Source organism: Trachurus japonicus, chromosome 23, assembly GCF_045865225.1.
Source record: "Trachurus japonicus isolate A0001 chromosome 23, Traja_1.0".
NCBI lineage: Eukaryota > Metazoa > Chordata > Actinopteri > Carangiformes > Carangidae > Trachurus > Trachurus japonicus.
The window spans coordinates 9147905-9172604 of NC_140929.1; the positions used below are offsets into that span (position 1 = coordinate 9147905).

Below are 24700 nucleotides of genomic sequence, written 5' to 3' on the forward strand. Positions count from 1 at the left end.
AATTGACACTGTAATGTGGCTCATCAGTTTGATATAATACGATATGTCACTGATATCTATACGAGAAAAATGTGTTTTCAAGAATGATCTGTTTTGTCAAAAATATAAAGACACAAACTAAAAAAAATTAATTGCACTGGATCTATGCACTGGATTTAAAAAATGAATACAGATATGGTTCCACTTAATATCTTTGAAATTATTCAATAGCAACGTCACATGGGTACAAAAATATGCGTAAGTGAGGTATGTCTAGGAACATTATGTTTAACCAAAATACATGCTATTAATACAGCTATATTATCATTTACATACATTATATCAGATTTATATAATGCTGTTGAAATAAGGAAAGAAGTTATGACTAAAAACCTAACATTTGAGATGTACATTTTGCTACTTTTCTCCTCATAGAAATATACATTTTCTTTTCTTTTTTACTATTTGTATATTTATATTGCATTCCATTGCATCTGAGCACAAGGTCATTTGTTCACAGCATTATGCAGTTAATCTGTTTATGGCTACTTATAGCCGCATTATCAGTGCAGCACTTTGCTGCGAAGTAAACATGCTCTCATCGCTTGCTGTCACCAGGCAGCATTGTTGCCTTCAGGTACAATCCGGAAATCTGTACATTTCTGGGTTGCATGCACTACACGGATTTTGGTATTCGATTTTGTAATAGAGAAATTACTAGAGATGTAATATTTATCATATAATAAGTGTTTAAAGCAAAGGTAGCGTACAAAAAATCGTTACATTAATTAGATGATGAAATATATCGATGTGCACTTCCTGTTCCGCTTCAAAATCAAACATTGCGCCTGAACTACTTAATTTTAAAACTGGAAAAATTTGGAAATGTGTATATTAATATAACTGATGCCTTCATGGAGCAGGTATTTGTGTTTAATACATGCCAAAAAATGTTTAAATGTGGGAAAATTTATATGAACGAGTGTCGTGAAGGGAACACCAGTTTGCCTGGTTACAGATTCGTCTAATTTATGACATCATCTGTCACGTGATTTAAATCTCGCCACGCCATTGGCTGACACCCGCCGGGGCAGTTGTTGTTGTTGTGAATCAGGAAGCTACTACCTTTTAAAATTGGGCGTGTAGTTTAATATTAACAAGAGAAGACAAATAGATTTTTTTTTTATCGTGTTGACCGAGATTTCAACTTTGAACGACACGACGCTACACAGCAAGCACCTTCAAGAAAAAGAAGCAAGAAAAGAAGATACCCGTAAGTATCTAGTTTCTGTCTTTGTTTCAGTATGTCAGGATGAGTGTGAACTTGTCGAGACAAGTATTGAAAAAATGAGCTGAGTGTGTGTTAGTCCAACATAGAAACTGATAGGGCGCCGGAAGGTCGCTGTCAACCGTAACCGCTGTCAAGTTTCACATTGAATGAGCTCTAACCACTCGACTTTGTCGGTAACAAGACATTGTTTTAGAAGAAATGACTGAATACATGTGATATTAACCATAAAGCACAATACACACAATAAGCTTCTGCATTATACAGTTTGTTTCACGTCGGTCAGGTCTGTGTGTGAATAGTAGATAAGGAACTCAACTCTTCTTTCACTTTGTGGTCTGTCGTGTTCCTCTTTTTCTTTGTATTTGTAACGCATAGTTAGAAGACCAGACAGACATTTTTACATATGCCTTGCATGCAGCAGTTATTTTTAGTTTTTCATGCAGGGCTGCTATCTTTATGATCTTTTTTCGTCTTGCAATTGCCTTCTCATTTTATTCATTTACCTTGTAAATATCTTTTCCCCTCAAATAATGAATTCATTAGAATAGTTTTGGATTTCCAATTATTTTTTGCTCCATTTCCACGGTAAGCCCCCTTAACCCCTTTATTTCTATTGGATTAAATCCTTTTACAGTCTATGATTAAATCATATTTTGCCTTTAATAAGCAGTTGACAGTAGAGGAAATGGACAGATGAGATATACGTATGACACAAGATTTAGATCTACAGTAAATCCCGGACATATCACCTACTAGATCAGCATTTTAGGCTTTGAGACAAACAGGATGCCCTAAAGAAAGGAAAGCATACTTTCTTTAAGTGTTTTGTGACGGGTGGCATGCAACAAAGGCCAAATGTTTGGGTCTCAACAACCTTTAGTAATATAGCTTACAGCTTGCAACACTTAAACCTTCCTGTTTTAATTTGCAGTGCACCACCACCCTGCATGGTTGGTGTGTTGTGCAGAGATGACGATGGAGGAAGGAGCCCGAAGCAGTTTGCTGCGCTTTCGCCACAGACTGGAGGAAGACATCAAGCCCCCGTACCTGATGGACCACATGATCAGTGATGGTGTGATCAGTGTGAATGAGGAGGAGAAGATCAGGACTCAGGTGAGGGATACCAAAGAAAAATCATTTATATTATGAAACTCTGCGTTTTTTAACACTATTTTTGTTATGCATGCATGTAATATTTACACCCCGTCTCTTCTATTTCTCTCTCACCAGTCCACCAGGAAGGACCAGGCCTCGGCTCTGCTGGAGCTGCTGCTGAGGAAGGACAACTGTGCTTACATCTCCTTCTACAATGCCCTGGTCAAGGAGGCGTATGATGATTTGGCCAATCTACTTCACCGCGACCTTCCGCAGATATCATCAAATGCACAAAAGGGCAACTCTGATGGCGTAACATCTTACGGTGAGGACGGGGGAGGTTGTGGGTGGCGAGAGTGGCGGTTTGAAAGGTTTGGAGTCAGTGTGTGGGAGTCTATGAGAGTTGGAGAAAAACATGAAAGTGTTGCAGGACTGTGTTGCTTTTGTTAGACAGGTTAGATGAACACAAGAGCTACACTTTCCTGCTTGCTTGCTTGCAGACACATAAATATTATTTCATGTTTGTTTTCTGGATTTCTGAAGGTCCTTTGCAGTTACACATTTAAAGATTATAGCTGCTGCGCAGCGATGGGTCGGGTCCGGGCTACTTTTGGGCAAATTTAGGCAATTCTGAGCAACAAACAGGAGAATAGGAAGACAGGACAGTTGACCTTATAATGTTCAATTTGCATTAGTTGAGGATTGAACCCACAACCTCGGGAACCAAAGACTGTTGTCTATCGCACTGAGCTACTTGACAAGTGGCATTCAACAGTGGCTTCACAAATTGAGTAAGCCATTCACTGTCGTGTAGGCAGATTTGAAACCACAGTAAAAAGAAAAATCAGTTTTTGAGGTAAAATAATGATATGTATTTGTCAAACATCTACTATGAGTCTAAGATGTTAAGAGCTTTCGCACATGGTCCAGTCCAAGCTATTTGGATCATCATCGTCATCATCTCCCTTGCTGGGTCTCGAACTCACAATCTCTGACACCAAGAACCAGCTCTTAACTCGCTGAGCTAATTGGCTGTTAGTGAGACCTGCTGTGTAGCTTCATTTATCCACTCAGTTGAGTCAGTGCCCGGGCAGCTGTTGTCAAGGCAGATTTCAAAAAGTATCTAAACAAAAATCTGTTAATACATAAATTGCATTTAGACAGCAAAACAGCTTGAGGACATGTGACATCTTGATCTGTCATCATCATCCTTGTTGGGTCTCGAACTCACAATCTCTGACACCAAGAACCAGCTCCTAACTCGCTGAGCTAATTGGCTTGTAGTGAGACCTGCTGTGTAGCTTCATTTATCCACTCAGGTGAGCCAGTGCCCGGGCAGCTGTTGTGATGAAATGGTCAAAATGTCAATAATTCAGTCATCTAAACAAAAATCTGATAATACATAAATTGCATCTTGACAGCATGGAAATGTTGGTGATTTGTTTTTAATGATACGTGTTTTGCTTCATAAGAGAAAATATGATGTTTATAAATTCCACTCTCACATTGACTGCAGTTGTTCCCATGAGAGCAGAATTCAAAATGTTCTAGAAAATTCAGTTTTTGAGATAAAATTCTGATATTTGCCAAACTTCATCAACCATGACTCCAGAATATTCTCTTTTTTTTTCAGGAAGTTTGAAAATGTATTTAGCAAGAATTTGATGGTATATGTTTACAGTAGTGTTTACAGTCAAACGTTTTCATGCACTGTAGGCTCAATTTTTGCTTAATCAAAAATCCGAGAAACAAGTTTTGTGGAGGACGGTCTGGAGATGCTCTGTAGCAAGTTTGGTGACAATTGAGCAAAAATTGTGGGAGGAGATACATTTTAAAAGTTTTACAGTTATTGAAAAAAACAGAGTGATGGACTTCATAATTTGTAATAAGTTTAAGTGGACAAAAGTTTCAGCAGTATTGAGGCGACATTGTGGTGAAGTTTCAACACTGTAGCATCTACCGTTGGTATGGTAGGAATTTTTAAAGTTTTTAAATTTAAACGCTTATTGTGCCCCCCCTAGGAGGGGGGGGCACATGTCCTTGGAGTTGAGTGCATCTGGCATGGGACTGAACCTTTGTGCAAAGTTTGGTGAGTTTTCGCCCATGGGAAGTATGACTTCCTTGGAAGAAGAAGAAAGAAAGAAAGAAAGAAGAAGAAGAATTCCTAGGAATACAATAGTGTCCCGGCAGCTTAGCTGCCCGGACCCTAATAATTTCCCCTCCCTCTTTGTGTTACAGTCACAACACTTCTAAGCGAAGGTGGCGTACCGCAGAGGCCGGTGGTGTTTGTCAGCCGACCGGAGCTTTTGAACCGGGTCAGAGAGAAACTCTATCGGCTGCAGAAAGACTCTGGTTGGGTCACCGTCTTTGGGATGGCCGGCTCAGGCAAATCTGTCCTGGCCGCAGAGGCTGTCAGACACCACGGGGTCATTGAAGGTAATCATTTTTGTCCAACACTGCCCATAGATATATATATATATACAGACTAGATGCCACGTTCCCAGGCAGTTCTATTGAGTGGAATAACTCACTTAAAGCAGATATCAGTGGAATGTTTTTGTTAATATAAGTCCTAAATAGTCCTATTTTCCGTCAGCAATCACTTACATGAAGTATTTCAGCCTAAACACGAGTCTCTCCGTCACTCTGCTCTGCTGTAACCCGAGGAGAAAATTTTCCTTGTGGGATACAAGTGTTATCCAATGAGGGGAGAGAACGGCATGAAGGGCTGTGTGTGCAGCCAAGGGATGCGCGTGAATGTGGTGACGTAGCACGAGGACCAATTGATGCCTGACAAGGGCGGGGGCTGCTAACTCATGGTGCGTTCAAGGAAACTCGTACTTTGTGTTTTTCCTTCCTGTGAAGTCATACCAGTTCGATCTGGTACGAGTTCACGGGTCGGAAGTTACGAGTGGCCGTTATAGGGAACTTTCACAGACAACAGGACGGTAAAAACACGAGCTACGGGTTACCTGGAACGCTACCAAGTCGTAGTTGTGACTTGAAGCTGTAACTTACGGTTTCAAAAGCCTGCCTTGAACACAGCATTAGCCGAAACGGCCGTGCCACTGATATCTGCTTTAATATTCAACTGATTTTCAAGCCGTTTGGTTTATTATAAATGTCAGACATATGATTTTTTTTTATAATTTCTTTTTTATGTATTAAACATACACTTACATACTCAGACACACACCCACATGCATAAATACACTGAAATTTGTTCTACAAGGGTCTGACCGGGTCTGACTGCTTGTCAGACGTATATACGTATGTCTATGGTCAGAAACCCCGGACCAAGATGGCGGCGCTATTGACGTACGCTGAGAAGCAGAAGGTGGCATCTAGTCAGTATATATCTATGGACACTGCCTACACTAAACCATCATACATTAGTTCGAGACGCCTCACCTCTTGTCTCTCTGCCTTCTCTCCTCCCCCTCTTGCCTGTGTCTTCAGATTGCTTTCCTGGAGGCATTCACTGGTTGTCCATCGGCCAGCTGGACAAACCAGACCTGCTGGTGAAGGTCCAGTCATTGTGTTTCCGGCTGGAGCAGAGCCTCGACTCCCAGTGCCTTCAGCGGCCTCCCAACTCTCTGGATGAAGCCAAGGAGCGGCTGCGCTTCCTCATGCTGCGCAGATACCCGAGGTTGCCACACACATGGATAATACTGACAGTCTTTTCAGCTAGTGAAATATCAGCATTGACCTTTTATATATGGTGTAAATTCCAGATGCTAATTTCCATTTCATTAAATCTGGCTTGGTCGTATCTACATGGAATAACTCCACAGTACTGGTTTCATTACATTCCAGCATTTTTATAGCAACATGCACTCAAATTCACTACACAATCATATACTGTATAATTATTGGTCAGGGTTTTCTGCAGAATAATAATAAAATAAATTGAATGTAGATTGAAATATAAAAACAATGAAAATATTTCAAGATAAAATGTTATGCACAAGGGTGTAAAAATGATACATTGGGAAGATTTTGTTTAAAAGCTGGTGTGTTCATTGTGTATCCTGCTGATTACACTTATTAGATACTGTGCTAAACAATTCATTTTTTTCCCTGTCTGTTTTTTAGAGCTCTGTTGATCCTAGATGACGTCTGGGACAGTATGGTGCTGAAGGTGTTTGACATCCACTGTCGGATACTTCTGACCACCAGAAATAGGAGCCTTACTGATTCAGTTAGTGGTATGTAGTTGTACTTATAAACCTGAATGAGTGAAGCTTTCTTTGATTTTTGTTTCATCAGGAATATGTTGTACATAGAAAATGTTTGCATTGTAGTTTGTGCTCTTATTTTGTAGGTGCTAAGTATGAGGTGGAAGTGGAGAGTGGTCTGGGTGAAAACAAAGGACTGGAGATCCTGGCTCTTTACACTAACACTAAACCACAGGGACTTCCTGAAGAGGCTCGCAGCATTGTCAGAGAATGTAAAGGTCCGTAAAGTGGAACATCCTGTGCATGCAATCTGTAATTTTGTATGCAGTGTAAATCACAGATATTTGTACTTATGCAATTTGGCATAAAGATTTGTTTCTCATAAGATTATGAAAGAAAATGACGCAACATTCGTCTTGTAAACTTACATCTTTCTGTCCATTGTTATGCTTCTCTGTCACCACACTCAGGCTCTCCTCTGGTGGTGTCCTTGATTGGTGCCCTGCTCAAAGAGAAACCCAACCGTTGGGGTTACTACCTCCGCCAGCTGCAGCAGAAGCAGATCAAGCGTATACGGAAGTCGTCGTCCTACGACTACGAGGCCCTGGACCAGGCCATGGCCGCCAGCATCGAGGTCCTGCCCGAGGAACACAGAGAGCTGTACAAGGACCTCACTGTGATAGAGCAGGACATTAAAATCCCTGCAAAGGTTTGGCTGCACAACAACACTGTTTGACATGACTGTTGGCTCTTTGTTTTTATAATTTGAAGCATTACAACAGCACAAATGCTTACAGAATTGTCTCTCTGCGGTCTTGCATTAGAAAACCAAACACGCTTCATGCTGCCTCTTGTTAAGGACTTAACCTTTCAGAAATGCTTGGGAAAAAAACATCCTACTTGGACAATGTCCCAGGATTGTCTTCAGCAGAAAAAAAGGGATACAACAGACTCTATTGACTTTAGAAGAGACCTCACTGGTTTTTTTGTGATCGAATTTTTGTTTTATTTTAAAGAGAAATAGAGATAGAAATAGAGAAGAAGAAGAAAGAGAAAAAAACAGGCACAAGTTTTATATTCACATACATTATGCATATATACAGATACACATAAATAAACAACTAAAATAAAATAATAATAATAAATAAATACACAAAATATAATAAAATAGAATACAAAATAAATAAAAAATATATAATAAAGTTAAAGCAGAAATAAAAAAGAGACCTGACTGTTATTGCTTCTCTCAGGTGTTGTCCATTCTGTGGGATCTGGAGCCGGAGGAGGTGGAGGACATTCTCGAGGAGTTTGTCAACAAGTCTCTGCTTTTTGTGGACAATAACAATAAACCCTACCTGTACTACCTCCATGACCTGCAGCTGGACTTCCTGGTGGAGCAGAACTGCACCCAGCTCGAGGTGAGTCCCCCAATCTTTTTGTTAAGTGGCCAGTTGTCATTTAGGCAAGAAGAAGAGTGTCAGTAGGCTGGTGTTGTATATGTATACTGTATGTCTGTACGTATATATAACAGACGCTTTCATCAATTCCAGTGCCTTCACACTAAAGTGGTGCGTCAGTATCAGCAGCACTACAAAGACGGTCCTCCGCTCTCAGGAGACGAAGAGTGTCTTTATTGGATCCGATTTTTGACGTACCACATGGCCAAAGCCAACCTTTCCCAGGTAACGCACTCACACACACACATACTGTACTTGTGAACACTTGTAAAATATTTCAGAGGTAAAATCCTCGTTTTAACAAAACACTCTCATAAATAGATAGCTTGTACTACTTTGATGGAAAGTACATTTCCTGTAAAAGGGTATTGTTTTAGATATACAGAGATTTTTACCTGTACTTTACATTTCATGATTTATTTGTGTATTGTAAATATTTGTTGGAAAATAATTAATAGTTAGTAGTTTCGATATTAATTGTTCACATACAGTGTAGTAATTTACATCGTTGTTGCGTCTTGTTCTTTCTGTCCAGGAGCTCTACTCCCTCATGTTTTCTCTGGACTGGGTCAGCATCAAGGCCAAGATACTGGGACCAGCTCAACTCATCAATGACTATATGGAGTATGGACCAATTCTGGACAAAGAGGTGAGCATGGAAATGGCGAGACAGATCAGCATTGCACTGAATTATATAGAGGTCGACCGATAGTGGATTTTTTAATTCCGATATAATAACGATAGTTTGGAGCAGGAAAAAGCCGATAGCCGATTAATCGGCCGATAGCCTACCCCCCCCCCCCACCCGCAGAAAAAAAAAAAAAATTATATATTAATAGTTGTTTTTTTTTTAAATTATAACATATAGCTATTAGCTAGTGTAAAACTAAAGGATGTGGGACACTGAATCATCCCTGGACCCTGTGAGTGACGAACAGCCGAACTCCACACTAGAGTTTGTTAACATCAGAACAGCTGTAGTGACGTGATGCTGCAGGAGAGGAGACTGTAACTAAACAGGACACGTTAGCTCGTGGTGTGGTTACGCCGTACATTAACAGGTGACTGTTTCACTACAATTAGCCTACTGTGTGGAAAACCCATAGACTGTAAAAAGAAAAACCACGCTGTAATGATCGTGATCGAGTTGCGGACGAGTGTGTTTGGAGCTGACGGGAGGAGAGAAAAAAGAGAGCGAGACGCACGTAGCGGCCGTGATATGACGACCCCGGTCCCCGTCCCCGCTGAGGAGGAACTCGGCTGTTATGGAACAGGACCTAAACCAGGTCGAGTAGAGCCCATAGAGCCCAACTTTGTAGTGTAAAGAGCCATTATTGTGCGTCTGCCCCAACTCTGAAGCTGAAGCGGCGCTCTCTCTTCCTCCTTCCCGGGGCGGTGCGTGGCGCGGTGGGTGGAGCGGCCGCCCCATGTGGAGGCTGCGGTCCTCGCCGCGGGCGTCCCCGGTTCGAGTCCCGTGTCGGGCGGACCTTTCCTGCGTGTCGTTCCCCCTCTCTCTGCCTCCCCATTTCCTGTCTGTCTCTACTGTCATCGCTATCAAATAAAGGCAAAAAGCTGAAAAATATACTCTTCCTCCTTCCCGTCTTTCTCTAGCTGTCCTTTCAAAATAAAAGCACAAAAAGCCGGAGGGGGAAAAAAAAAAAAAAACACTGACTCGTGAGCTGGTGGCGGTGAGATATTTAGCGTGGCAGCCGCCACCAAATTGTCTATGCAGGAACCCAGGCTGTACATATATGATTAAGAGAAAATACTACAGTGTTTCTCATTAAATAACAAGAGAGTTTCGTTCCAGTCAGCCCCTCCACCTGCCGCCTCTCTCTTAGTGCGGTCGCACCGCACCTACAGTACCCTCACCTGGGTCACTTCTCCTCTGCTGCCGCTGCACATGCCCTGTCTCTCTCTCCTATGCTCTGTGTGTGTGTGAAGAGCAGCCCCGCCCCTCAGTGATCAGAGAGACTAGAGCGGCAGGGAAGAAGCAGTTTATGGCGCTGTGGAAAAAACTGCAGCCATCGGCCACTATCGGAGCCAAGTTCCGCTGATTCCGATAGTTTGTAAAACGTCCTATCGGCGCCGATTAATCGGCCAAAACGATTAATCGGTCGACCTCTAGAATTATATTATATTATTAGTGGAAATCAAGTCAGCCTTTAGTGGACTGACGTGTGCTCTTTTTCCTGCCCCCTCCGCCCCCCGCCCCCAGAACAGCGACGTGCGCAGTCAGTTCCAGGAGTTTCTGTCTCTGAACGGCCACCAGCTGGAGCAGCGTCCCTTCCCCGACGTGGTGCAGCTCGCTCTGTCTCAGCCGCAAACCTCCGAGGTCTACAGACAGGCTCTGCAGCAGGCACAGGAGCGGACCAGCAGAGGGAAACTCTACTTTGACTGGCTGTACGCAAGCAGGCAAACAATGTAGTATGGTGTTTGATGTGTGAATAATCACATTGCACTGATGAATGCATAGTTTTCTTCACAGTTAATGTGTGAAACGTTACTGATCTTTCAATACGTCTAATAGGAAATATTCCGGGTTCAGGTTCAGGTTCAGGTTACTTTATTGATACCCAAGGTAAACTAGTTCCATAGTCATGAGTCGAAACAACCAAACACAATTCGAACAATCAAAAACAAGACATAAAACATAAAACAAGAGACAAGAGAAACAAATTACAATCAACAGAAAGTGCTGCAATCCATGAAATAAAAGCATGAAATAAAAACAAATAATTAAAAATGCCAAGAGCAAATTTCCTACAGATGTAGGTAAAAAAACAAAAAAAAAACAATGAGATAAAAAAAATCAGTCTATAAATAAAAAATGAGATACATGCTCCAAAGTGACTTGTGCAGTTTTGTGCAACTACAGCTTGTTTACCAGTGTGATTTGCAGCTGGAACGAAGCTGTTTTTGTAACGTTTTGTTCTACAGCTTGGGACTAAAAACCAGTAGCATCATGCCACAGATGTTAAGTGACTTGGGGAGACAAATGCATTGAAATCCATCTTATAATTGTGGATTTAATCCACCTACTGTAATATTCTTCTAGCAACCTGAACAAGCAAGAGAGCTGCCAATAGGGTGGACTTTTCTTTGTGTGTGTTTGTATTATTGTATTTATGTACTGTATGTATTTATTTATATATTTCAGGAACAAAAGCAGTGTGGAGAGTCTGTCCCGTCTGGTGATCCACCCCCACCAGGGCTCCATCTACTCTGCCTGCTTCTCCCACGATGGAGCTAAGATCGCCACATGTGGAACCAGCAAGACACTGAAGGTATCAGAGCAGACAAGTGTTGAGTCTCTGTGTGGGTGTGTATGATGCCTGAACAAAGAGGGAGCAAAGGCCAGAAGCAGCTTTGTTATCAGAATGCTTTTTGCAAAGCTAAAGGGATCTGAAAATAATACAAAAGTGTTGACAAAAATGTTATTATCCTGGTATAATCTGCATCTAAAGTAAAGTTATAGTCCTCTTTGAGTAATCCAGTACTGCTTGTGTGTGTTGTCATTTAATTCCTTTGGTCATACCTGTGTCTCCAGGTGTTTAAAAGCACCTCTGGAGAGAAACTCACAGAGATCCAGGCCCACGACGACGAGGTGCTCTGCTGTGCTTTCTCCCCCGACGACCATCTACTAGCAACCTGCTCCAGTGACAGGAAAGTAAAGGTGAGCAGATGATAAAGGTCCAACTGTCCACCATAATCAACTCGACTGAACTTAGAGCAACAAACAGGAGAGTAAATAGCCTACAGATGTTACGATAAATTAAAACAAAAAGGAACAAATATTGAAATTGTGTCTGGAAGGTGTGGAACGTGGAGCGAGCCAAGCTGCTGAGGGTGTTTGATGAGGAGCACGAAGAGCAGGTCAACCACTGTCAGTTTACAAACACGAGGCGAAGACTCCTCCTGGCTACCTGCTCCAACGACAAACTCATGAACGTGAAGGTGTGTGAGCGTGTTTTCACTGTACATACATATATACATACTGGTACATACTGTATGTGTCTTGCTTCATTGCTTCATCTTGTGTTTTTGGTGAATTGTTTTCATACCTTCCTCTCTTGTTTCTTTAGTTGTGGAACCTGAACAAGCCGAGCTGCCAGAACAGCATGTTTGGACACTTTGAGCCCGTCAACCATTGTTGTTTCTCCCCCGACGACACCTACCTGTCCACCTCCTCCAGCGACGGCACTGTTAAGGTGAAAGTCATAGATGCTTTTAACCTGCCCCCTTTCAACTGCACTCGCCTTTTAAGACTTGGATGCATTGTGTCATATTATTACAGTCCAGCTGCTTTCTGTTGTTTGGACCAGGTCCTTACATTTCTTTTCTACACAAAGTTGCACAACCTATTCACATTCTGCCCCAGGAAACAACTCAAAATGAAGAAAAGCAAAAAATTAAATTAACACACACCACTTTTTATGGTATTTTTGTGCTTATTCTATTTTATATGAATATTTCTTATGAAAAATATGCTTCTTTTTTCAATAACTTCCAATGCAGAATGATCTAACTATTCTAGATAAATAAGACACACCACTTTGTATGGTATTTTAGTGTTTATTCTATTTTATATTAATATTTTTAGGAACCAGTCACCAGTCACCAGACCTAGTGACCCCAAACCAATCCAGAGTGGTCTTTCCATATAGATAAATAGATAAGTGATGCAAAAGAGTTACTATTTCTATTGTACATCTGACTGAATTGTATTCTAGTTTGATAATCACTGAGGTGTCTTTGGTTTGTGGTTGTTGGTAAAGTATTTTGCAACCGGTAGAATCACTTCTCTAAACTCGAAACTGTTCAAAAATAAACTCTATTTCTAAACATGAAGCTGTCGCCTCCAGCTGCTTTGAAGCTCCAACACCTTTAGGTCTCATTCTGTGGCCTGACACTCTCGAACCTCTGTGTCTGCAGCTGTTTCAAGTGTCGTCTGCCAACGAGTGGAAGACGATCGATGTGAGCAGCATGTTGGCTGAGGGCGACGAAGAGGTCCTCGTCAAGTGCAGCACCTGGACCGCCGACGGAAAACGCATCATATGTGCTGCCAGGAACGCCGCTTTGGTGAGAGTTTAAGGGGCGTGAGTAGAGATGCATTGCAGCCTTTTGCTGTAGTGTGATGATGACGACAGCTGTGGAGATCAAAATCTGGCTCCACTTGGTTCATTTCGTCCTTGTTGCCGGTTGCACCACTTCTTTGAAGGAGACCGGAGCGACAGGCTGTTTGTCAGTCTGTCTTCTGGAGTCTAAAGAGTGTGTGTCCTGGTTGTAAATGTGAGCAGCCCCTCCTCTCCCCGAGCTCTCCAAAATCAGTCAGTCTTGTCCTGTAGTCAGTCTGTCTGTCTAGTGTCCTCTACAGCGTTGTTCATCTCACTTTTCTGGGAAACAACCCAAACACTGGAGATGTCTGAGTTTGTTTCTCAGGCTTTTTAAAGAGACTAAGATGAGACTCGCTGATGGAAGTGTGCACTGCAGCAGGTTTTAGTGCTCAGGTACATGATGCTTTTTAAAAATCCAACACAAGCTGCAGAGACATGATTAATTTACATAGATATAAACACACTCATCCTCCATGTAATTGACATATTGATAAGCCAGATGTTATTATTGGAATTTGAATATGAGAATAGTTTTTCCAAGGACAAGTTGATTTATATCTTGTTAGCTTTGGTTGGTAGCTTTGCAGGATTTGTAGCTTATAATTAAACAGTTTTGGTGTAATTGTAATGGTTTAATAAATGGCTTAATTTGTGACGAGGGACAATGGAGACTCTCTGCCTTCTATGTACCTGTCACTTATTGCTTGGTTGAAAACCAACTTTGCAAGATCCGGGCCACTGACACAAATGTGCCCGTAAACCGTGATCTCTTGTTTATGACAGATTAAACGGCACAAATACACCATAACATCGTATATGATATATAACATTATGTACCGTCTATTGATTGATTTCTCGCTGGCTTCGTAGTAAACAAATGCACATGGCCGGGAGGAGGGTTAGCAAAACAGCGAAAAAAGCGACCCGACTTATGTACATAGCTCCTCTTTAAATACATCACAACCAAGTGTGAGGACGCTGAGTGAACACTGTGTGTGTGTGTTTATCTGTGTGTTTCTCAGGTATTCGATGTGGAGACGTCAGAAATGTTGCTGGAGATCAGAACGAATCGCCTGAGCACGGTGCAGTACTGCCACGCCTGTCCCACCAGTAATCTGCTGGCCATTGCATTCTCAAACTACACTGTGGAGGTACGACACGCTCCTCGAACACAAACACAGTCACTCTGCATGTAGTGCTTTTATAAAGGCTAAAATCTTAACACATAGTTGCATAGATTGTAAATCAGAGTGTGATGGTTTATATAAATGTGGGTGTCTGTCTTCCAGCTGTGGGACCTGGAGTCGAACAAAAAGATGGCTGACTGCAGCGGACACCTGAGCTGGGTCCATCGTGTTCAGTTCTCTCCTGACGGCTCGCAGCTGCTCTCCTGCTCTGACGACCAGACCGTCAGGGTGAGTCTGTCTGTTGTTTTAATTACCTCTGGTGACAGTAAAATCAAAGTCGTGCAAAACGCTGAACATCACATCACAAGTTGACTAATTACACTTCCTCTGCCAGCTGTTGAGGTTTGCCCTCACCCTAGTGATGCGTGCTCAGAACATTTTTGTCTGAACTTGATTTCATATGAGTGATGAATAACGAATTAGGCCACAGTGTACTGTAAGTAAAGAACACAAAGCTACTGTATGTATGGCGTGTTATGAAAAAGAGGCAGGGAAACAAGAGTTGACTCGCTTCAGGCTCTTTTAATAATTAATAATTGTGGTTATATGAACAAAATAAATTGTTTATTGATTTGTCCTGACTCTTTGCTCCCTTAAACAAAACAATATGTACCATAAACAGCCTGAAAACACGGTCATCTAAAATTACAGAAAAACAGTGAAACAGTTTAGCCTATTACAACGGATTTTATGGCCTTTACATTTATTGTTTTAATATCACAGTGGTCACAATGCAAACAAAAAGATAGAGCTGTGATGGAAGATTCTGTGCACAAACACTGTAGATTAGAGAGAAGCAAAGCAACTAAGTGTAAATTGGGGACAGGTTGGGTTATATTGACCTAGTTATAAACCAGTAATAAACCAGCAAAAAAACAGTAGTAACAACCACAGAGAGAGGCCCTGCCTGTCCAAGATAAAAGGTAAATTACCATTATTCTGCCCTGTATCTGAGCTCTAAGTAATTCATGAGACTGATATATATGATGACTTATTTATGGCCTGCTCTCAGTCTGTCTCTGGAGTCATTATTTTAACTAATTTAGCAAAACGAAGGTCAACTCCTCTTAAGATTCAGGTCACACAGACATCGTATAAAAGGAATAACATGATGAATGTGTGAAGCAGTGCAGATTTTTTTTTGGACGTGATGTTTACACGTCCTTGTGTTTTCTTGTTTTTCAGTTGTGGGAGACTAAGAAGGTTCACACCTCCTCAGCCGTCTGCCTGAAGAGAGACTCGGACGTTGTCTTCAGCGATGCAGAAATCATTGTGTCGGCTGCAGACAACTGCAACAGACTGCAGGTGAGCTGCAGGGGAAGCGTTTGAATTCATAAACTAGTTAAAGCAGGGATGTTTCTTTTGAGTGTGAGATCAAGTGCAGACAAGTACTGCTGTATTAGGCCTAAATCAGATTGCCAAAAATAGTGTGTTTGTGTGTCAGGTGCGTGACGGCAGGACCGGATCAGTGCTTTTCCAGTCAGAAGAGAAGCCGTCCAGGATCCGGTGTACCTGTCTGAGCAGGCAGCCTCCTGCAGTGGCTCTGGGCCAAGAGGACGGCACAGTACAGGTAGAAAACACACGGTGAAGTACACAATATGTTTGTCTGGGCAGTAAACACATCTCATTCCAGCACTGGATGGATTTGTCAATGAAAAGAGGAGAAATTGAATTGGGAAAAATGCTTCTCCAGCTTCTGGAAACTGAAATTCTAATTATGAATTTAACATGTTTTGTGCTGTTTTTTATCGTCACATAGTTCGCACAGTTGTCTGGGGAAAAAAATGACAGGCAATTAGGGCAGACTAAACTAATAATCTTTAGTCGCAGCCCTACAATAATTCATTCAGTTGTCAGATTTTTATCACTGAGCAGGATAATGATACAAGTATGTGGGATTTCTTTGCGTTAAGGAATAGTTTGAAATATGCCGGTCACTTTCCAATGAGCATAATTGATGAGAAAAGTGTAATGCCATAATTCTCATATTATCATTAAAATATAAAACCGCCTGGAGACGAGTTGCTTGGCATGAATTTCCCCAACAGCACTTCTTAAGATACGAATTAACATGTTATATCTTGTTTTTCTTAATCTGAACAAAGAGAGAGAGAGAGAAAAACACAAATCTAAATCTTACAAGTTGTTTCTTATTCCCATGTTTTTTTTTGTGTGTGTAGAAATTTTTATTCTGACCATGAAATTTCACATCTTAGCTGCAAAAAGTTCTTTCAACTTCATAAAACAAAGCTACGACCCAGAGTGATGAAATGAAATTCAATATTAAGTAAACAACCACATTTCTAAAAAAAAAAACCAAGGCTGCAAAGTCTTGGGCTTTGTTGCGTGTGTTGTGTGTGAGAGAGAGAGTGACAGCAGGTGTGCGTTTATGTCGGTGTAAATCTCCGGTCCGTGCAGCCGTAGGACATGTGGAGTCATGAGATCTGACATCACCCTGTTTTATCCGTCCTGTCAGCTGTACATCAGGTCAACTCCACACTCCTCTTTCATCTCCCTCCCTCTCTTTCTCTCTCTGCCCACTTTTCTTTTTGTATTCTCAACGCTCTCCACTCCTATTCTCTATTTTTATATCTCTATCGCCACTCTTTTATTAATTCTGTCCTTTGTTTTGTTTGTCTTTCTTCTTCCTCCTCCTCTTCGTCTGTCCGTCCCCCTGCTCTCTCTGCTCCACTGCTCTTTGTCTTGATGATAAATTGTCGTCTGCAGGCAGAGTATACGGCCCTGATCCGCTTTGTGGCAGCTGTGTACTCGTGGATGTATGTGTCTCTCGCATATTATGCACATCCAGAGATGGTAGAGGAGGACAGCCCTGAAAGTTCCTCCTGTCCTATATTGAAACACAAACACTTACTCAACTCCCGGTCCCCTGACACATCTGTGCCGTCACCGTGGCCGGGGCCAGAAACCTACAGCAGAGAGCAGCTCTTAATTAATTAAAAGGTCCCGCAGTCTTAATGAATACAGGTTTTAATGGTTATAATTACAGCTCATCTCTGGCCTTTCATCTGCCTCCTGGATGCAGAGGTTTTTTTGAGAGGGGATTGTTACTGCACACAAGGATTTTAAGAAGGGCAGATAATTAGTGGACTGGGTTCGTGAGTCCAGAAGAAAATGAAACGTAACCTGAGATACTTGCAGTCGAGTGAGTTACAGCCTTTTCTGCCAAAGTGTTGCAGCCATGTTGTCTACTCAAAATGAGGCGACTAGTGTGACTGACATGTGTCTATTTGTCTATTTCTATAGGAGATAAATGTGACAATTTGAACATAGCGACACAATCAAGACAATATTTGACAATTTGTACTTCTCTTAGTGAATGAAAAAGTAACATGTTCTGAAACTTAAAGAGGAACTATGCAGGATTCGTAGCTTAACTATGCTACAGTTTAACCTTTATTAAACAGTTTTGGAGTAAATGGCTTAACTTGTTACGAGGCAGAATGGAGGCTCTCTGCCTTCCATGTGCGTGTCACTTATTGAGTCTCTTGGCTGAAACTTTGCAAGATCAGCGCCGCTGCCCCAGTGTCCAAGCTCTCGTCTCTGCGTCACCGCAACACAAACGTGCCCCTGTGACAGATTAAACTACACAAATATACATGTCCTAACATCGTATATGATATATAACGTTATCTACCGCTCTTCTGATTGATTTATTGCCGGCTTCGTTGTAAAAAAATACACATGGCTAGGAGGAGGGTTAGCAAAACAGAGGAAAAGCGACCGGACTTACATAGCTAGTTCCTCTTTGCATAGAAAATAACTTTACTCAATGGTAATGGTCTGAACATGTAAAACAAAATAAGGCACAATTTCAGTTTGTTCCTTCGTCTGCTAATATAATAACGAAGTTGAAGAACATGGATTGAGACAAAGCTGTTATTGAATCCCATCCCTTTTCCACAAATCATGAATACATTACTTGTCCCACTTCCTTAATTGCCCTTCATTACATTTTGTTAGGAAAAAAAGAAAGTAAGAGGTAAATTTAAAAAAGTAAGTACTTGTCTCTAACTACTTCCATTCTGTCATTGTTTTGCCCCATTTTGTTAAATTTAAACCAACACTGTTCTTGCATTTTATTGTTTAAATACAAAGATTGCAGGACCGGCTTTGCCATTATTAACATCCCATTAAATACCATCTGTGTTTCTAATCTTTGTCACATATAGAGCAGTTGAGAAGTCCTTCAGATTTCATATTAAACATGATACATTTTATACTGTAATTTACCAGTTCCCCCCCCCAAACAGCAAATTGAAGTGGTTTGATTCCCCAGAGCGGACACCAGAGGGCACCCTGCTGCAGCTGGAGTTTCTCCTGCTGCTGCTGCTGCTGATTGCTGCAGTGGAAAGCATTCATTTACTCTTCCCTCATCTGGTCTCATTTACAAACCAGTTAACTGGAGGGAAAATTAGTGCAGCAGGACCCATCGCAGCTCCCAGTGCCAGTGTGTGTATGTATGTGTGTGTCTGAAACACCAGCTTTGTTCTGTCGATGTGAGCGCGCTGACGTCTCTATGACAGAACAGAACAGAAAGTCACTGTTGTTGCTCTATAATTGTGAAAGTATGCAATTGTGAGTGTGTGTTTGTGTGCATGTTTGTGTGTGTGTTTGTGTGTGTGTGTCTCGTGCCAGGCAGCAGGGCCGACAGCTAGTCAGATACTGAGGACACTTGGCTGCAGGATTCGACGACTGCTGACCTCCTACAGGGGGTTGGTTCTGGTTCTGGCCGTAGGGCTAAGCACAGGCAGCGTGCAGGTACGACAGGGAAAGTGTGACGTCTGGGTGCATGTGCTCTGTCTTCAGAGAGTTCAAGAGTCACTAAGTGATGTGTGATGTGATAATGTGTGTGTTATTTTGACTGTGTATGGGCATCTTGATACTAATAATAACAGAATAAAGCGACAACCTCATCATTGACCAGCGTCCTCTAACTCACCGCAGTGCATGGTGGCATCTTTACCACTTTGCCGGTAAATGCTTAAGACTTTCCTCTGAACATGAGCTTTGTATTAGTTTATTTTTTATTTTTTTATATACCTAATACCCTCTGGCTTTTTCCCTCGCCGCGCCATCCCAGAAATCCTTGAGCCGGATGTGCAAAGCTTGCCAAAGTGTTCTCTCGTAGGCTTTAAAACTTGCGTCTCAGTGCTTAGAGCTTGGCAAACATGGATGGCGTGCCCCCAAGGCTTGTTCTGCTCAGACATTTCAACCCGGCCCCTCTGAGATGTAAATATTTTAGCGCCTGGTAAAATCCCCAAGTGTCACACGGGCCTGTCTCTCAACAACCGCAGGTGCTTTTGCTGGACTGATGATAATGTTTGCTCCTGTAATTGTCGGCTTTATTTGTCCCTTCTTGTTGTGAATTGGATTTGATTTGTTCTCTGCTGTTATGATTTTCAGTGATTTCTTGTTTATGACGTTTGTAAAGTTGCAGACCAACGGAGCAGAAGCAAAGCAACATTTGAGGGTTTTTTTTTTGGTAATCGCTAGATAAATCTGTCAGAAGGTTAATGAAGAACAGAGCTTTTGCCACTGTAGCTTTTTATAATTGCAGCTGAGCATGTTTCACCCTCATAATACTTTAATTAGCCTTATTTGTCTTTATCTTTGAAAACTAAAATGAGCTGATTCTGGTGATAAAAACAAACTCCTGTTGTTCAACTCCACACAAAGACACGTTTTTTAACTAGAAAGACATTGTATTAAACTGTGATTCTTGTAGAGTAAAGAAGATCATCAGTTTAGGTGATTGTTCCAGTTTAGTATTTCATTAAATATATGAACAGCACTGATAGTTTACAGCCATGGTAACAACTCAGGTTATATCAGCAGATGAAAACAATGATACTGAGAATAACGATGGGAAAGTGCTGATGAAGAGCAAATATCATCTTACTACGTTTCCCCTCAGAGGTCAGTCTGCTCGGTTGCTAATTAGCGCTAAATACACAGCAAACCTATGGAAGTAGGCTATCATTACTTTAGAGGGGATTTTGGTCATAAAATGTGGTACAAGACAACATTTCAGTCGGAGATTAACCAATATTATTGCAATTTATCCTGAGTGAGTTATAAAAACATTAATAAAGATATTTCACTACAAAGTGGTGCCAGAGGAAAAGTCTTCAAGTCATCAGGAATCATCCTCCAGGGACCATAATCTTTTCTTTTTTTAATGTCTGTTCAAAAATACAGGTGAATAATTGTCAGGATTTATTTATTTTTTGGTCTAGACTGAAGTGTTTGACAAAGTCTTTTGGCTAAAATCTCCCTGGAGTCCTCATGTAGGACTTCCATGTCTAGAAGTCTGCTGGGTGTCGTACCGTTTCTCTTTTTCAGGATGTCATAAAATCCTCCATCCCTCCAAAAACCAGCTTTAAACGGCCTGTGAAAGTTTCGTCTCAAGGGCTTTTTATAGCAGGGTTTTTATGCAGAAGCAGCAGTCCCAAGTGAGAACATATGATGACATTTTTTTTTCCTTTTCCTGGATCTTTTGAGCATCAAAGCTGTTTTGTTCTCTGACTCCCCCCTCAGTGCTGTCTGCAGGGCTGTCAGATCCCCGGTAACCCTCTGCTGTCTGGACCGGACTGAACGCTCGCCCTCAACTCCCCAACTTTACTTTTTTGATGTGCTTATCACCATCACGCCAGCAGCGGCACCTCACCTCTATCCTCCTCTAGTGCTCCCTCAAAATGTGACTTTTTTAAAATCCTTTTTCTTTTTTTGGGAGAGACTTTCTGGGACAGTTTCCTCCCTGATTATATCTTAGAAAACTCACCTATTGTTTGAGGTTTTGTATAGATGGTCTAGACACCGAGGAGGATGGACCTTATGTGACTCACAGTGGAGTGGAAACGCCGGCTTTTCTCTTCTTGTGACTGCACCCAAGCAGGTTTATTATAGTTAAAGCAGAAGTAAGTGATATATTTGTGTTAATATAAGTCTTAAATAGTTATATCTTCCGACAGCAATCACTTACATAGAGTGTTTGGTCTGAAACATGGGTCTGTCAGTCACTCTGCTCTGCTCTGAGCCGAGGAGAAAACATTTATCGTATCCTACAGTTTTTATCCAATGAGGAGAGAGAACGGCATGCAGGGCTGTGTGTGCAGCCAAGGGACGCCGTGAATGTGGCGACGTAGGGACGAGGACTGTTATGGTGCGTTCAAGGAAACTCGTAACTCGTGTTTTTCCGACCTGTGAAGTCATACCAGTTCAATCTGGTACGAGTTCACGGGTCGGAAGTTACGAGTGGCCGTTATAGTGACTTTCACAGGTAAAACAGGTCGGAAAAACACGAGTGGGTTGCCTGAAACGCTACAAAGTCGTAAGTTGTGACTTGAAGCTGTAATTTACGGTTTCAAAAGCCTGCCTGGAACGCAGCATTAGCCAAAACGACCGGATCGCTTACTTCTGCTTTAACTCAAACTTAACTCAAACTAAAACTAGCAATGAAAAAAAAGTCAATTTTTCCAAAAACAAAACTAAAGACAAGCTACAATGAACAATGCAAAACTAACTAAAACTAAACTGAATTTCAGATAACATCAGCTTGGTTTTAGTTTTCTTGGAGATGATTAAATTTGCCACCGCTCAATGTGGGACGACTTCGAGTACGACCCACAGGTAGATAAGAGTGAATGTAACGTGATGAGGACTGAGGGAACATTATGGGATGCAATGCAATTAAAAGAGAGAAACCCCACAAAAATGTGGAAGTTCATCTTCAGAGATCTCACAGAGGCTTTCTCCTAAAACCTGAAAAACTAAAACTGAGACTAAATAAAACTAGCCAATTCCTCAAAAATAAAAACTAAACTAAAACTGAAATTAAAAAGCAAACAGAAAAACTTAATAAAAACGAATAAATAATAACCTTGCAACCAAAGCGAGACGTATTTCACGCTGTAGCTCATGTGTCTCTGTTTCCTCCGTCCAGGTGCTGGAGGTCCCGTCTGGGAAGCTGCTGGCCACTCTGCTGGGACACACCAAGACGGTGCTGCACTGCCAGTTCTGCCAGGACGGCCAGACGCTCATCACGTCCTCGGAGGACACCACCATCAGGGTGTGTGCAGCTCCGCCCTTCTTCTCTTCCTCTTCCTCTTCCTGTTCATGCTTTTTTGTTTATTTCTGCTCAGTTTTCCTGCTCCCATTCATCACTTCCTCCTCCATCCTCCTCTTCCTCCTCCCCCCTTTTTTTTCTCCCTTGACTAATTCATGGCATGTTCTTCCACCTCCTCCGCCAACCTGCTTCCCATTTTTCTTCGGCACCATCAATTATTCTTCTCCTCCATCCCTCCATTTCTCACCTTGAGTAAAACTGCCTGCTCAGCTAGATTATTCATCCTCACAGTGTTTCAGGTCTCTGGTGTTTTCACCTTCCCCTACCTGTTACACTCTACCAGCTTCTCTTTCTGCCTCCACCTCTTTCTTCTCTCCTTCCTTCTTCCTCTTCCTCTTCCTCTACTTTCGATAGCTCTTTATCTCCCTCCTGCTCTTGTGTTGACCGTGTGCTACTGTCTGTGTTTGTGTGTGCATGTTGCGTGTGTGTGTATTTCAGGCCGTTACGCTCCGTCAACCCCACCGTTCATGCTCTGTTGCTCATTTCCCCTTTCCTTTCCTCTCCTCCCCTCTCATCTCCTCCTCCTCCTCCTCCTCCTCCTTCTTCATCTCTTTCTTTCGCCGACAGCCCTGTCCACTGCAGCACTTCCTCCACTCTCCGACAGCGCAGCACCTCGTTCCGTATTCATGCTGCGGCTGCCTACACCATCACTTTTTCCTCCGACCGTCCACTGCTTATTCAGAAGCTTTTCAGACGCACGCTGTTTGACATGTGCTCGGCAAGAGGAGGAGTGTATTTAGATGTTAATGCAAGTGCAGAGAGTGAATTTAAAGAAATGTAATGGCATTGATGTTACTGTAGCCGTTGATGGATTCTAACCTTTGCACTCAAGACAGAATCCATTCAGAGGAAGAAGAAAAAAGGTGCAACGCTGCACACAAAGGCACGATAAGATGATCTGGATGATTGTGTCTGTGCTGCTGCTGCTGCTGCTGCTGCTGCTGCTGCTGCACTGTTTGAGCTCAGTTGAACTCCACCTCTCTCCACTCACTTACCGGCCTGCACTCTGGCATAAAACAAGCACGATGTAGGCGGCTGCACGGGTCCGGAGTTCAATTTCACAGGCGCATCAGCATAAACTCAGTGTAGACACCAGAAAGGATGGAAAAAGCAGAAAAACTGAAACGAGCAACATGTAATACTGTGATCTGCTGCACCTTTTTAGCGGTGTCACTCACTCAGATGAAATATTACATTCGGCGGCTGCACTGCAGCATCCGTTTCTCCCTGTCAGGTGATGAGTTGATGCAACGCGCTGCTACAATCCTGTGCAAAAGAAAAAGGCCTTTATTTCCAGGATGTTTCTGTTTCTAATCCAAATTTTTGCTGCTCATTTTATGTTCTGATTTATCCACAATAGTTATAGGTGGCACTTAAAGTAAAGTTCTGGTATCTTATGTTTTTTTTTTATTATTTTGTTCATACTGTGTCACATCACCTCAGCTTTTGTAGAGATTTGAGAAACAAGTTGAAATTTGAGCTACAGAAGAATCCGTGACGCAGGTAACGAGGGCAAAGGTTGAGAAGGGAATGCCTGAATTTCATCTCCCCTCACGAAGTTGATTTTTTTTTTTTACGTCTTTGATCCTAAACCTGGAGATTTTTCTTCTTCTCAAACTTAAAACAGGGAAACAGTGATGGTGATCCTCTATTACTGAATGAACAGCGAAGCCCACACACTAAACTCTGTCTTTAGCTGATGTCACGCCTGATAATACTGTATGTAAGTGAATGAAGGTGGAGGCACAGACACGAGGAATGGGCAGCACAGACATTACATGTGATCTAGAGCAGTGGATCTCAAACTTTTTTACATCAAGGACCCCTAAACTGACACAAATTAGACCAAGGACCCCCCAATGGACAAAATTTAAAAAAAAAAACCCCACCAGAAATACACAAATATCTGTTCTGAGACTGAATAACTGTGAATGTTACTTGTTTTAGTCAAGTGTTAGTTGTTAGTTTAGTGTACGTTCAAATTACCTCCTATTGCATGATTTTTTTTTTTCCAATTTGATTTATTTGGACTAGTTTTGACTGACAAGGATAAATGGCTAAAAGATTCTTCGTCCCTCTTCGTCTCTTTGCTCCCTGTAGGTGTGGAGGTGGCAGTCTGGGGAGTGTCGAGTACTTGAGGGTCACAAAGAGCAGGTCAGACGCTTCTCTCAGCTCTCCAACTCGCCGGCCGACACAAAACTGCTGTCCTGGTCCTTCGACGGCACCGTCAAGGTGAAGCCCAAACACACC

The 24700-nt window shown here is 42.0% G+C and overlaps 1 protein-coding gene across 2 annotated transcripts in view; it reads left to right on the forward strand.

The window, feature by feature from the left end:
* Positions 1–1089: 1089 nt before the first annotated feature.
* Positions 1090–24700, forward strand: part of apaf1 (apoptotic peptidase activating factor 1) — a 49491-nt gene continuing 25880 nt past the window's right edge. Inside the window, exons 1-24 of one of the 2 annotated variants that reach the window (XM_085768991.1) lie at positions 1090–1252; positions 2202–2383; positions 2501–2690; positions 4604–4801; positions 5825–6014; positions 6461–6573; positions 6690–6821; positions 7014–7252; positions 7794–7961; positions 8094–8225; positions 8536–8649; positions 10219–10403; positions 11161–11287; positions 11551–11676; positions 11817–11957; positions 12086–12211; positions 12936–13082; positions 14140–14268; positions 14407–14532; positions 15490–15609; positions 15749–15874; positions 18961–19083; positions 22268–22393; positions 24551–24682. In XM_085768991.1, the coding sequence (XP_085625117.1) occupies positions 2240–2383; positions 2501–2690; positions 4604–4801; positions 5825–6014; positions 6461–6573; positions 6690–6821; positions 7014–7252; positions 7794–7961; positions 8094–8225; positions 8536–8649; positions 10219–10403; positions 11161–11287; positions 11551–11676; positions 11817–11957; positions 12086–12211; positions 12936–13082; positions 14140–14268; positions 14407–14532; positions 15490–15609; positions 15749–15874; positions 18961–19083; positions 22268–22393; positions 24551–24682 (3354 nt within the window). In that variant the 5' untranslated portion in view covers positions 1090–1252; positions 2202–2239. The remainder of the gene's footprint in view (positions 1253–2201; positions 2384–2500; positions 2691–4603; positions 4802–5824; positions 6015–6460; positions 6574–6689; positions 6822–7013; positions 7253–7793; positions 7962–8093; positions 8226–8535; positions 8650–10218; positions 10404–11160; positions 11288–11550; positions 11677–11816; positions 11958–12085; positions 12212–12935; positions 13083–14139; positions 14269–14406; positions 14533–15489; positions 15610–15748; positions 15875–18960; positions 19084–22267; positions 22394–24550; positions 24683–24700) is intronic. The other variant, XM_085768993.1, reaches the window with a different exon arrangement.